Source organism: Stylophora pistillata, chromosome 3, assembly GCF_964205215.1.
Source record: "Stylophora pistillata chromosome 3, jaStyPist1.2, whole genome shotgun sequence".
Lineage (NCBI taxonomy): Eukaryota > Metazoa > Cnidaria > Anthozoa > Scleractinia > Pocilloporidae > Stylophora > Stylophora pistillata.
The window spans coordinates 46,196,517-46,211,259 of NC_142521.1; the positions used below are offsets into that span (position 1 = coordinate 46,196,517).

Here is a 14,743-nt window from a genome sequence, read left to right on the forward strand (position 1 = left end):
TATATGCATATGAGCCATGAAGGAATCTGCTATTATACGAAGTTTGTACTATGCTTAGACCACTACTTATAAGATTAGAGGGTGTAACTCGGGGTTTGAATAAATTGGCTATATAGTCTGGACATTTAAAAAATATCAGATTGTTCAATACGTCTATGTTCTAATGTATTCATGTTTACCATCCTAAGGATGGTAAACTGCTAATTTGTATGTAGGGTGGAAAAATTCATTTGCTTCTTTGGCAGGCTCACACATGTATATATGTAGTATAACAAACCTGAAAGCAAATAGAAGAACACAGTAATGTCTGTTGTCACAATTTTTTATTGGTGACTCTAAATATTATCCTCTTACAATGCCATGACAAGTTTTGATACCAGGCATTTTTGAGTCTTAGCCAAAGATAGGTTGAACCAGTGACCATAACGATCTACATGTTATGTTTTTATTAGGTTTTAAGCTGTCATATAAATATATTTTCAAGAAAACAATTTCTGGGCTGTGCTAGACAATAATATCTTTGGTTTCCACTAAGTCATACCTCAAGGGTACTAAACAATTATATGTACTGAATAACTAACACAGTGCACGCTGTCATCCACTAGTTCCATTATGTTGGCACTGCTAGTGACAAGAAATTGCAAGTTAATGAAGTTGCCTTAAATAAATAATTATATCTTTATAGTAGGCATTTTGTTGTGTAGTATCGTTAAGTGTTTTTATGAGTTGTGCTGTATTTTAATGAGCCCATAGGGCAAGTAAAAAAAAACAAAGAGTACAAATACTTAGTGATACTACACGACAAAACATCTAGTAAGAGATTTATTATCCAACACACTAAACTGTTATTTCAGTGCAAATTTCATGGATATTTCTGGAGTACAAATATCGCATGATATTTGCATCACATCACATTTGTACTTGTCTTGCCCATTATTTGTACTCTGCGATATACAGTTGGATAATATAACACATAATATACAAGAATAAAAGAAAGTGATTAATGCCATTTTAGCCTAAAGTGTGGTTTTAATAATTGAGATCATGACTTTTTTAGGTTGTCAAGCTTCCACATTTGATTTAAAGGTGGCCATGGCAACAGTTGACCACCCCTTCGGTAGAAAATTCTTTAGCTTCTGAAACTTCCTTTGCTTTAACACTATAGTAGGGCAGCCAAAACTTGTGCAAATAAATACCGAGCATCCACTCAACTTAAATACAATTGCACTGAAAGCATTTCAATTTCCACATGGGTAACTTCCTCCGACTATTAAAACTACCAAGACAATGGTACAAGTAAGTCTATCTGATATAATTTAAAGGGGGCTGGACTTAGGAAAGTGATGTTTAATAAAGCTAATGGAAGTAGGGGAAAAGCATGGCGTGTGTTGGGGAGGGGGGAGGCATTTTTTAGCCCTGTGTTTATCATCAATTGAAGTTCCCGCAATTCACTTAGTCTACCATTCCTATCAATCCTCTAAAGGATTTCAGGTTTTCAATGTTAAGGGTGAACATAATCTGTCAAATTTCCTCTGTTGTGTCATGGCTTCTTTCAGCTCGCTACATTATCTCAGGCCAGCAAGTGCTACTGTATCTGCCATCAAATAGAGAGGTAGATGAATAACTTAAGTGTAATCGAGAATAGCTGGTAAGTTGCCCATTTGAGCAAAAGGTGAAAGATCTGATTAGTAATATTCCCTCAAGCTATTTCCTAGTAAATTAGTAACAAGAATTTGGTGTAGATCAAGATTAACAACTTCTACCCGACAAGTTTGAGTATTCTTATTACCTGTTTGCTGGATCATGCGTGGATATTATCGGGAGAAGATACATTTTCATAACTTCCAGGAGTTAAAGGATTAAGTTAGGTAAAGATTATAACAGAGTGCTGTTCAGCCACTTCATTAACTGAAATGTTTCCATGATTAGCTTAAGTGAGCTTCATGACTTAAGCAGCCCCACAGTTTGCTCAGTCAACCCCCCCATGAACTTGAAATAAAGAATTCACTTTCTCTGAAAGCAATGAACTGTATTTATTCGGTTATGAGACGCACTCAGTTATAAGATGCACCCCAAACTTGGCAACTTAGTCAAGCCAAGTTTCCAAATGGAAAGTTTTGCGGAAATACTCGGTTATAAGACGCACCCCAAGTTTTGAGCATATTTTGATCAAAAAAGAATATTTTCTCATAAAAAATGGTGCACCTTATAAGTGAATAAATACGGTATTTCTGATAAGTTCTTCAAAGTCCTTCTTCCATATCATGGACAAGTTTCAGATTTTCATCATTTCTTGACAGGATGGAGAGTCTTACAGCGGCAATTCCTGCCACAGCCAACAATAAGGAACAAAGGGCAAATATTGCAGATATACCATGAATGCTATGAGTGTCGTGAAGTACCATCAAAACAATTGCTGCAATAGCATTCAGGGGTACTCTGAACCAGTTTATAATACCAGCATGGTGTGCCTCAGGTAGAATCCTTTGCCTCAACCATCCCATTGCTGGGAAGTAAACTCCACAAGCTAGTTCCAAGATGATAAACATAACAAATGATAAACGTGGATTCTGAGCACTGGAAAAAATTGCACCGATATTTGCCCCAGATGCTACAATAACAGTTAAAATCACAACATTGGCTGGGTTTATGCCTAGCTTGATGGTAAAATTGAAGAGAAACCCTCCAAGTGTAACACACAACATGAAACATGAAAAGATAATTCCCAAAGGGGGATACAAATGCCCTCTGTCCAAAACAGGAGTCCACAAAAAAACAAATATGTACATGGCACTCTCAAAAAGTGATGTTACAATGCCAATAGACATGACTTTGTTGTTTGTTACAATGTGTCGTAGGCTCTCAATACATGGCTGAATGACTTTGTTGTTCTTTCCACCATAATTTTCATCCCATGTAAATTGAATCAAAATCCCAGTTGCAATAAGAAATGGTATGGCAAGGACAAAAGGGGCCACCGGTCCAAAGGGCATCCATTCAGCTATGGTGTTGGCTAAAATCCCAGCTACAACAGAGATGATGCTGTTGTAGAGTGTTGCTTTGGCGAATGTTGCAGAAACCCACTCACTAGGAAAATTGTGGGTCTGTGTGTGTTCATACAAGTACCATGCATCAAAAGCTGTGAATAACAAGGAAGTGGAGACCCCACCCAGAATTCTTCCAAGGATTAGAATACCATAGTTTCTTGACAGCTTTGTTAGGCAACACAAAGAGTAAAGTAATGTGAAAACCACACACGCCTTCTTGCGACCAAACACACTTGCAAAGTATCCACTTGATGTTCCAAACACAACACTTGAAGCAAAGCCGCACACATAAATTATGGCAATTTGCGTGTCAATGAAGCCATAGTGACTGTACAGTTTGTAAAGGTATGGTCCCTGTAGCCATTCAGCCATTAAAGCTAGGAAGTAAACTTTGAAGTAACTGTTTTGGAATGAGACGAAGTTAGGGTTTGCTATCACCATTTCATCTCTTTGACCTGTTTTGCACCAAAAGTGGAAAATGCCACAAAGTGCAGAAAGAACACCAAATGAGACGTATACAATCACAAGCATATTTCTGTGGATCACTGAGGTAGCTCTTACTTGAAGGTCTCTATAAAGAAAAAGAACAAATGAACAAATCAAGTCCTCTGTCACAAATATTGAGCAAGGGATAGACTATTGGCAAAGTTGGAGGAGAAAAAAAAGGCAAGCAAAGATGTCATCCAGACCAGAAGTGAACTGAACAAAACACTTTAGTGTATTAAAAAAATTCATAACTAAGCTATGGTTGAAAAAAGAAATGATGTTACAAATAATGCAAACTTAAAATTTCTCATCCCTAAAGTTATTTTCCAAGAGGAATGAATCATGCATGACCTGTGCACTAATGCAAAGGCAACAATTCGGAAAAATTCCACAACTGATTCCAAGCTAATTTTAGCAAAAACCACCAGATCTTTCCAGAGCAAAGACCTTGCCATATCATCTAAGGTATTCTTCACCTAAATAAAAGTAGATTGTCTCGAACAGAACCTTAGTGTCAAATAATGAGAGCAGGGAGATAATTAGAGAGGGAAGCAGTAATTTATAGAATGCAAAATATAGTTTCTTTCTAAACTGTAGCCCAGATTTGACGAACATCACATAAAGAATAAGGGAGCTTATTATAAATTTGAAGTTCTAGAAAAGTGGCTGAGTATAGGGGAGGGGAAATCATTGGTATATAACTTATAAAACAGTACTTCCATACAAATAAATGTGGTGGGCTAAATCTGATGCGGGCGGGCCAGTATAAAGAGTGTAATTTAAGTAATATGGAGGAAAAACAATAGTCAGATCGATGCAATATTGTCATGATTGTTCAACTGAATTGCAAAGTACACCTATCATTAAAGACAAACACCAGTATAAATTAAAATAAATATATTCGACCATTGATTTTCAAAGATGTTTGCGTTGCCGTTCTGCAGGGGATTGTTCTCTACAGAATTTCTTCTTGGTAGTTTACACTAGTGTTCAATGAAGGAACAAAGAAAATGAAATTTCAGTCAAACAAATCAAGGACTGATAAATTGATTTCCCCAACGGTCGATGTGCCACGTCAAGCTTTGAGCTCGCTTAACCACAATGATAATAATACTAGTATGGAGCAAAGAAAATTAGCCGACGACTTTACCTTCGCCTTGGCTGTGTTGTTTAAGAAAATTGCAATAATTTATAGAAAATATATTTAAAGAGGAAAAGGATTTATGCCACGTGGAAAAGTTAAGTAATATAATGACAATCGCAGTCAGCCATTTCCTTCCACTGCCCCAACCAACTGAGCCTACAGTACAGTTCGCTCTTGCGGAGAGTAACTTCGATTTCCGAAAATTAGCGGAGAGCTGGCCGGAAATCAAGACGCATAAATTCGTCGAGACTTCGGAAACGTCACCTCCGGTACTTTCCTTCAGACGAGGTCGACTTCCGGTTGTGGCGAAGTAAACAAAACCATTACCTCGTGACGAGAACAAAAACTGGTCGAGACGCAGTCGAAGGTAGCGCGCAATTCTATTTTTTCTTATGTCAACATCGTGAAAAAGTTATGGCTGTGTTTTTAGACGAAATTCTTCTTCATATATTTGGATATCTCGATGGACCAACTCTGACGAAGTGTTCGTGGGTTTGTAAACAGTGGAGGAGCATCGCTAAGACTCCGTCCCTTTGGCGAAGACTTGTATTATTGAGGTGGCCATCGCAGAAGTTTTTGTACGAGAAAGTGTCTTTATCCTGCGTCAACTGGATGAATACTTATCAAGAGTTGTCCCAAAGGGGGAACTATACAGCCGATTATATGAAATATTTCATCTGTTGTTGTGTTAGTGGTGACGAGTTGACCGAGATTGAATTGCGTGAAAGTATGTTCTTGCACATGGCGGGAACCATGATGAAGTGGGAAGTTCCGGATGTTTTTGAGCAGGAAGACGAGTTTAACACGTCAGGTTTCAATAAGAACTTCGAATTATTCTTTGACACTCACGATCTAAAGTGGACTTTCATCGACAAGCGGCGAGGATACAACGATGACTGGTTTAGTGGCAAAATGAAAGCTTCGACAAAACCTGCACGCTACATTCGACCGTATCAAGTTATTCCGAGTTGCATGGTTATGTTTCGTTGGCTTTGTCTTTTTCGTGCTTATGCAACGGAGGAAACTGGGTTAACTTTTTATCGCATATGGCGATACCGTCTGAAGCACAGAGAAACGGGGATTCATTTCGAAGTTTTCGATTGGAAAGCTGCAATGTCGTGTACTTTGTCCAACGGCAGTCCAACATCGGCAGCTTTCAGAGAAGATGCGCTTGAACTTCTCACACTACTTACCCACCCTCATTTTCTGATGCACCCTATGGGGGTGAGTACGTTTAAGGAATTGTACCTGTCCCCTCCTAAACTTCTTGGTAGTAGATGTAACTCTGCAACATCCTCATTGTCTAGCTGTGGGTTATCTAGCCCAAGATCGCCATTGAGAAGCATCAGTAATCAATTTTCTTTTGATAGAAAGGAGACCAAGTCTAGACGTATGATCGCCAGTAGCACCACTGACAGTGATGATGAATCGGAGGGAGGCTTTGACACTGGTTATGTCAGTAACTGTGAATACTTCATCAGCAGCAATCACTGGGATATTGAGGAACAGCACAAAATTCAAGCAGAAGTGGCTGGGATGTGGACAGTTGTAAATAACAATGATGTCCCCCATTTGTTTGTAAACTATGATATAAACAATACTATGTGGGTGTTTCATGACTGTATGCCTACCTTTCCTGAGCTCTGGATTCAGGGGGGTGTTGCATTTGATGCTAATTACGACTCACTGCGTGGCCATGGATTTGGATTTGAACCCATTCCAAGCTGTCTTGCCTTATATCGCCTGGTTTGCCTTATGAATATAAATGCTCGGGTTTATGTCAATATGGAGGACACATCAATCTGGGCACTTCACTTAATCCACAACACCACTAGAGCAGTGCTGCATCTCAAAGATCTCAATGGTAAGGTTGCAATTTCCTTTATTTCTACAAAAATTGTGTAGATGTGATCTGCCTGAAATATAGATATTGCCAGTTTGACTTAAATGTGATTAAAGATTTATTTGATCATTCTTAACTTCTTAAGCAGGTGTTTCCTATTATTTATCTTTCTAAAATCCATTGTTTTAAAATTTATTCATTAAATGTTTTGTCTCGGAAAAAGGAATACCAATAATGAAATTTACTGTTACTAGGAAATTGGGATCAATCAAATTTGCTTCTGGTCCTAATTGCATCTCTCATTGGAAAAAAATTTAGATATCTTGCTTGTAACTCTTTGCATGATCTGAAACAATTCTCTTGTCTTCAACCTGATTGAAGTATCAGACGTAAGTAGACGTAATTTCCATAATACCACAAAAGAATTTATTCCTTCAAGCGTGACCACTTTCATGAAACAACAAGCTGTTATTTGCCTTTTTACGGAATATGTTGCATTTGAACTCTCTTGATAATATATACAGTTGGAACATTGATTGAAATTTCCATATCTTTGCTAATGAATCTGCTGAATCTTTTTTTTTTTCTAATTTTGGCATTTGAGGATGTGGGAGTAATTAACATCTCTGGATTAAATACTTGAATAGAACGTGAGATTGCAGGAGATAAGGGGATGATGTCATTTTTAGATGACTATCTTGTAACTTAAATTAATTTTAAAGCAATTACTTTTAGATTATTTTGTGCTTGAATCATACTAAATCTCTTTGATCTTTGACAAGTGATATCCTTAAATTTGGTTTCCATAAAAAAAAATAAGTTATACAGTAATCTGCATGAATGTATTGCCTTCTAGAACAAACTCGTGATCAGAGGTTGTTTCATCAATTTGGCTGCGGGCGACATGCAGTGAGCCTTGTGTTATCATATGATCAAAACAAGGTGCCAAATAGAAAAGATTCCAATCACTTTGGACCACAAAAATGCAATGTGATATTAATACATGCTACAACCAGGACTCCCATTTCCTTTGTGGTTTCCAACTGAGTATTTAACAGGATATAAAAATGCTTTTGTTTTGTTTAATAAAGCCATGTGTCGCCTTTAATGTGTGTGTGTGCTATTAGGCAAGCTAACTGGTCCTAGGTGAATCAGTTTTAACCTTAAAGTTAACTTAAAGGTTCTTGCGGGATTGGGGTCACAGTTAAGAAAAAAAATCACAGATGGGACAGCTTTATTAGTAAAGAATTTGGGTTTTTTTTTTACAATACCAATTATGCACAACCTTTGTAACATTAAACCTTGAAAAGAACTGCTTAATTCTGTTTTTGTTGCAGGTTTGTACATCCTTTGATCTCCCTTAAACTTTTAACCAAAGATTGCTAATTAGTTAAGTACTACTGAAATTCTAAGAATTAGATTTCAAAGTGCATACTTGTACACAAGCCAAATAACTGAAGTAAAATTCTCCTTATTCATTCATGTTTCACAGCTATTTATATAACAAGAAATTCTGAAATGAATTGAAAATTCTGATTTCTTTCTTATTTGGAATGTTATCAGCTGTAACAATGATTTTCACTCAGTTTGGTGGACATAACCATGAAAACAATAATTGAAAATGCATGTCACAGCAGTGGTTGAGTAACACAATCTCATTGTTGTGTAAACTATTTGTAAAATGTGAAAATAGGGCACAGGGCAGCTTGTAATGTGTTTAACAAAAATCTACTTGTTATGCAATGCTTGGCTTTGTGTCAAAAATTCTCTGTCCCCATTATTTTGGCATGCAACAATCAGTTTGCATTTTCTCCTGTTGTGAACGTATCAACACTTTTTTTAACCACACGGGCCAAGCGAATAACAAAGCTTAATATGAAATAAGCAGTGTTAATATATGGCTGTGTCTCACAAGGCAGACTGGGAACTACCAAATTCATGAATTTGATTGGCTGAAATCAATATTGAAAGTGGTCTAGATTTTCCCATCTAGACCAGTCTAGAAGAAAAAGGTACAAAGAATATAAAATTTGGCACATCAGACACGGCCATATAATAAACATCTCATTAACCGAGCTAGTTCAGTCTGTATGGGAGAAACTTGATCTCGGTCCCTGGTACAGACCTCGCTGCGTTCGGTCTGTACTGGCGACTTCGGTCAAGATTCTCCCATACAGACCTCCAGCTCAGTTATGTGTGTTTGTGTGAACACCACATTCCTAAAACCAAATTCTTAGAAATATTAACCCACTGTAAAGACCTGAATTCCATCAGTTAGGATCCTACATGTAATATTGCCTTGAGTTTCAACAACCTCTTTCTATTTGAAATTTGTAGTATAAACAAATTGGTTTAAAGTTAATTGTTAAAAATGAAGTATGAAAATCTATACAATGCGCATGTCTTTTGTTACACCCCCAAGGTCAGATCTGTAAGTCTCTCTTTTAGCTGCTATACACATGTTTTGTTGCTTTGTGAAATAATTTTAAATGATAATTTTTCTACTTTTTTTTCTATAAACGAAGATACTGTTTCCAATTGAAACTTATCTGATGATTGAATCTTACCTTCATTTTGTTGAGTAAAGAGGTCATATCATGAAGACAATTTACATGTTGATAATTCCAAAGGTTATTGTATTTCTTATTTGTTTAATTTGTAATGTATAATTTTTAAATAAATTAGATGTACCTAAATGTAAATCTTCTGATACTAGCAGTTTTAGAGATTTGCATTTGATTACAAAAAAAGGAAACTTTTCATGAAGTGAATATCTTTAAAGAAGTGGCTGGCATGTTGATTGGCTTTTTAGTTTCGCCTTAATTAATAGAGTCACACTGTGTACACAGTGTGTTTTTTGTCTTTGATAAAAAAAAAAGATCTTGTCGGCTTAAGGCTACCCAGTTTACCAGAAGAATAAAACTTTTTGTTAGCGATGGAAATTCTTTCCAAGTGATCATCAGTTTAATATATTGACATGGATTCCTTGAAAGTTTGTCTGAAAATTGTTACTATCACTGCAGTAGGTTTGATTTGAATCAAATACTCACTTTGTTCTCGAGTAGACAACCCAGAGTCTGATTTTTTTTCTTTCATTCAATTCTAGGTTGGTTTGATGTGACAGTCTCCTTAACAGAAGATATGCAAAATCAGCTGAGGGAAGCCTCTGACAGAAACACAGAGTTAGAAACAGTGCAGTGGTGTGAGGTCTCTACACCTGTACCAGCTCCTGATAACATCAGTGAGTATGTTGCCAGTGATGAAGAGAGTGATGATGACCAGGATGCTGAAGAAGTGGAAGATTTCTACTGTGTGACACCAACACATTCTGAGGAGGAGAGGAGCAGCGTCAGCTCGGCAAGTAGTGAGGTTGATTCCGATGACCTTGAAGATCAGCTTTGGTTTTCAGGAATGCATTCACAGTTTATGGGAGAGGAAGAAGACGAAGAAGCCAATTTTTGGAAAAGGGACACTGGGATGCAAGATTGTGAGTTTGCTGAAAGTACAAGTACCTTTTGGCAGTCACTTGATGTACCTGTCTACCAAACCTTTTCAAGCAGCTCTGATGTAGAAAATCAAGAGGTTGCTTGGAGAATAGCCCTAACTACTGAAAACTGCGACAGTTTCCAGAATGCAGGGCCTCTAGAGGGTGCAAATGGGATTGGCTATCCCTCCTCTGACAGCAGCAAGAATAGTCAACAGCCAAACAGCCATCATTCAGACAGTGAAGGAAGTGAAGTGCCCAGTAGTGAGTCAATGGCTGCTAGCACCCTTAAACAATTTAAACATGATGTGACAGTACTGCTGAACTTGTTAATGGATGAGAAATTTGCTCATCCATATGGAACGATAGCTGGAGCTGTAGCATAGTTAAATTTGATAAACCTGCACATTCTTTTCATGATCACATGTGCAAATGCAATATTCCTCAGTTAAGAATAAAAAGTGCAAATGTACATTGAATTGGTTGGTTTTTATGAAACTGGTGAATATTGCAGCTTTTTTCATTTGTTTCCTGTCACTTTCATACTTTCGTTTATTGTTTTGTTTTTGTATTTTTTTGTTTTAGTATATTAAGGTTTTGATGCTTTTTTAAAATGATCCACAAGTGTACATTTTGTAGACAGATATTAGGAGAGAATATCAATGCTCATATGTATTTTAGGAATTAACTAGCAGTCACTTAAAAAAAAAAATTTCGGGAATAATAATTGTACATTTGTCGATTTTTACCCTATTCTTATGCATGGTGTCATGATTCTTTCAATTTTTGAAAAATTAAAAACAGATGGTTGATATAACTTTTTAATATGCAACAAGAGCGAGACTTAAGAGAAAACTTGAAACTCGCTACAGGGGCTTTAAACTTACTCTGTAGCTTGTGTATAAATGTCCAATATATGTCGTACGTACCCAGTATGGATAGACGGTTTTTTTTTTTTTACATATGTGTTGTCACTACTTATAATCATTTTGACTATATTCTGTTCATGGTATCATTCTTTGATGATTATTGCAAATCTCCTTTCACTTCACCTTTTTTACTATTTTTTTTTTTTCTTTTTTGCTAGGAGTTTGTTTTGTAAAAGCAACAGAAGTAACAACGTAAACAATAACTTTGAAAATACTTGCCTTGCATAATTATTCAGCATCTGGCATAATATTTTTCAGGCATGGTTGAAATCAGTCAGTAAATGTAACTAAACAAATCTTTTGACCACAGAATTTTCCTATTATGAGATCCGGTTGGAAGTGTCGCACAGAAAATCGTTAAGGTAAATCAGTAGCCTGCGCGAGAGACGCGAGAGGACGCGCGAAGGGAACGCGCGAGAGGAGCGGGAAATGCTTGCCCTAATCCCGTCAAATTTCCCCCCTCTCCTCACCCACGCAGGCTATTGGATGAACAAAATTACGTCATTTAATTGTCTTGAAATTGTTGTGATTAGCTTCAACGGTAGAATAAAAAGGCTTCTTATCATGTTATAAGTGTGGAAAGCGCTTACCTTCCCAGCTAGAGAAGCAATTGGGAAGTAGAGATTAAATGGGACCTCCGAAACAGCTGAGCTACTCTGCCCGAGAAAAGTTAACACATTAATACCACTGTTTAGTTGGCTTAGACGCTAGACGAGAGGTTCAGGGAAACGCGATCGAGATCGAGGTAACTGCTTTTCTGAAGAAGCAGGTTTGCTGTTTCAGACAGCAAGTGTAACGCCTACCTCATCGCTACTAGATTTCGAGGGAACAAAATTTGGCGATTTCTCTACAATCGCAAAATTTTAAGGTGCGCATGAAGGTGGAAATTGGCAGCGCTAAATTTATTACCCTTGTTCACTCGTTACTAATGTATGATTTTAACAGCTGCAACTTCTCGACATTTCTCAATATTTATGTGCGTTTTCCTCAACGTTAACTTCGATTTAATCGTCTTTCCTGGAGAGAAGCTTAATTTCAAACCAGTGTTATGCTGGAACACCTAGTTTTACCGTCTAGAGTTTGACTGAAAAGCGCGGTAGGCGGTAGGTGAATAAAAACGCGGCAGGTGCATAAAAGTGTGGTAGGTGCATTAAAACGCGGTCAGGTGCATAAAAGTGTGGTGGTGCATAAAAGTGCGGTAGGAGCATGAAAGCGCAGTGAGTGCATTATGGCGTGGACAAGTGCAGAAGTAAAAATAGGCAGTCGATGACTGCATGTAGCTTACTGCACCCGTGTTATTACTTAGAGTAACGTATTTAACCGCCCTGAAACGACACTAATAATAATAATAATAATAATAACAATAATAATAATAGTTATAGTATCCAGTATGGTTTTTGTGAAGGGAAAACAACGTTAATCCCAAAACCCGGTGAGTTTACCAGCGACAACCAACGACCCATCACTTGTCTAAACACGCTTTATAAGTGGTTCACTTCTTGTCTGCTAGTTACAACAAACCAGTATCTGGAGGAGAACGATCTAATGGAGGTTGCGCAGAGGGGGGCACGTGTAGGATGCAGTGGAACAACAGACAACCTAGCTATTGATCGATCGAACAGTTGCGTTGGATTGTCATAGGGGGAGGCGGAATTTGAGCGTGGCCTGGATTGATGTAAAATGTAAAAAAGGCGTACGATTCTGTAGATCATAGTTGGTTGAATGGGCTGATGACGTTGCACAGGTTTCCCATATGGTTGTGTTAAGTCATTGCTAAACTGTGTAAGAGTTGGAACACAAAGGTAGTGGCGATCACAAGGGAAGGGAGACAGACCTCCGAAAGGATTAAGTTCAAGAGAGGGTTACCGCAGGGGGATGCATTGTGCCCGAAGCTGTTCGCCGTATGCTTGAAATCAGTTGCATGGAAGATCAGAGCCGCTGAAGGATACCGGATGTCCAAACCTATTAACAGCAAGGTTACGGGACTCTTGTATATTGATGATCTCAAGATCTTCGCTGCATCGGAGAGTAAGCTTGAACGGGTTATGAAGATGGTTAAGTCATCTATGGAGGATGTGGGGCTTCAAAGGAACCTGAAGAAGTGTGTGGTGGCCCATGTGAAAAGGGGGATACAAGTGACTGCTGTCTCAGGGGGAGAGTTGTGGAGTTGACTAGAATACCATGTCTTGATGATGGTGAGCGGTACAAGTTCCTTGGAGTACTTGAGAGTGTCAGGCAGGAGGATAAGTTGGTCCTGGAGTGTGCAGCAAGAGAGTATCTCAGACGATTGTCAGTTATTTGGACAAGTCCCTTGTCCGATTATAATCGGGTGGTAGCATCAAATCAGTTTGCATTGCCTGTTCTTGGATATCTTATGTGGACACAACAGTGGCCGGTGATGGAACTTAAGCAGATCAATAGGGAGGCGCGCAAGATTGTTGTCGAGAGTGGGAGTAGACACCCATGTAGTTCAAATGCATTGTTGTATATGCCAAGAAGTAAAGGAGGGCGGGGATTGCGTTCTGTCGAAATGGAGTACAAAGCCACAAAAATCAAGGGTGCAGTCAGACTCGTGCACTGGGAATGGTACGCGAGTTTGAAGAGCAAGTGGCAAGGATGGGGCGTAGGTCCATTTTAAAGAAGCGGTTAATTGCGCGGAGAAGTTGGGGTGGAGTTGGATTTGGAACACTCGCAACGGATTAAGAAGGAAGTGCGGAGGTGCCAAATTGAGAAGTTAGAGGATGAGATCAGAAACCAACGATGGTAAGGGCGTCTGGTGACTACCAGGCTAGAGGATGAGAGTTTGAGTGCCGATGGGTGTTTCTGGTGGCTTACAGAGTGGAAGAACTGCCGATCACACACAATTGCTGGACTCGTCGAGCTATACGAGCAGCTCTTGCCAACGCGAGTATATATGAGTCAGAAGACCCATTCAAGTGGGGAAGGCGAGGTGAGGGAGTTATAGACGAGATACCACCCTGGTACTCACCCGACAAGCCCAAGCCTGTGTATGAGTCAGAGAATGTTAAAGCTTATTGGGATGTCCCTATATACGCTGATCAACAAGAGGTCAGATGCAATAGGGTGGATGCACGCATTGTAAATCATATGTGCAAGAGAGTTGTGATGCTGGAATGAGCTACCCGTGGGTTAAAAATCGGACAAGAAAGGATGAAGAGAAGACACTTAAGTACGGACCCCTTCTCTGGGAACGAAGGCAGCAGTTCCCAGGCTACGAGGTGAAGCAATGTAACATCATTATGGATGCCCTCGGGGGGTGGTCACGGGAGCTGGATGTCATGATGCGCGAGCTGGTGGGAGGCAGAAGCACAGACGTACTGCGAAAGATGCAGAGGGCAGTGTTCTCGGGCACGTTGAATATTGCCCGGACTTTCAAGGTGGCAGTTTGAGTTCCTTTTAGAAGGAGGACCGTATACACAATGTACATTTATTTTTTACTCCATGGCTAACAGGTTACAGTTTTCGCCCTGTGTTGCTTGATTAGAATGTAGCATTCAGTTGAATTCTCTGCGATAATAATAATAACAACTTTATTCATGAATTATTGATGAACTTGTGCCCTCAAATAAATCAAACAAATATTTTAAATATACATAAAGTGCATGAAAATCCCCACTGGTAGGAGGCAAACCAGTAGGCTATTTACAGAGCGCAGCCGAGGAGTTGAGGGTGGAGGACTCGAACCCGGGCCACTCGGCCACGCCCAACTGAATTCTGAGCATTATCCGAAGGTTTCTATTGTCATGGACATACGGAAGGACTCTGAATAGCATAGAATCTAGGACTTCA

The 14,743-nt window shown here is 38.8% G+C and overlaps 2 protein-coding genes across 2 annotated transcripts; one reads left to right on the forward strand and one right to left on the reverse strand.

Moving 5' to 3' along the window:
* Positions 1 to 306: 306 nt before the first annotated feature.
* LOC111341320 (solute carrier family 61 member 1) lies at positions 307 to 4,999 on the reverse strand. Its single transcript, XM_022948280.2, has 2 exons — positions 4,684 to 4,999; positions 307 to 3,618 (listed from the first exon to the last, which is right to left on the reverse strand). The coding sequence occupies exon 2, from the start codon at positions 3,576 to 3,578 to the stop codon at positions 2,244 to 2,246; it is 1,335 nt and encodes a 444-aa protein (XP_022804015.1). The 5' UTR covers positions 3,579 to 3,618; positions 4,684 to 4,999; the 3' UTR covers positions 307 to 2,243.
* A 92-nt stretch (positions 5,000 to 5,091) lies between these two features.
* LOC111341319 (uncharacterized) lies at positions 5,092 to 11,506 on the forward strand. The gene is made up of 2 exons (XM_022948279.2): positions 5,092 to 6,541; positions 9,627 to 11,506. Exons 1-2 carry the CDS (start codon positions 5,092 to 5,094, stop codon positions 10,388 to 10,390), a joined length of 2,214 nt encoding a protein of 737 aa, XP_022804014.1. The 3' UTR covers positions 10,391 to 11,506.
* The last annotated feature ends 3,237 nt before the right edge of the window (positions 11,507 to 14,743 follow it).

Excerpts from the sequence above, each read along its gene's own strand:
- LOC111341319 (XM_022948279.2), top strand. The coding sequence starts at position 5,092 with ATGGCTGTGTTTTTAGACGAAATTCTTCTTCATATATTTGGATATCTC. Across the intron at positions 6,542-9,626 it reads GCATCTCAAAGATCTCAATG|GTTGGTTTGATGTGACAGTC; the intron begins GTAAGGTTGCAA and ends ATTCAATTCTAG.
- LOC111341320 (XM_022948280.2), bottom strand. The coding sequence starts at position 3,578 with ATGCTTGTGATTGTATACGTCTCATTTGGTGTTCTTTCTGCACTTTGT.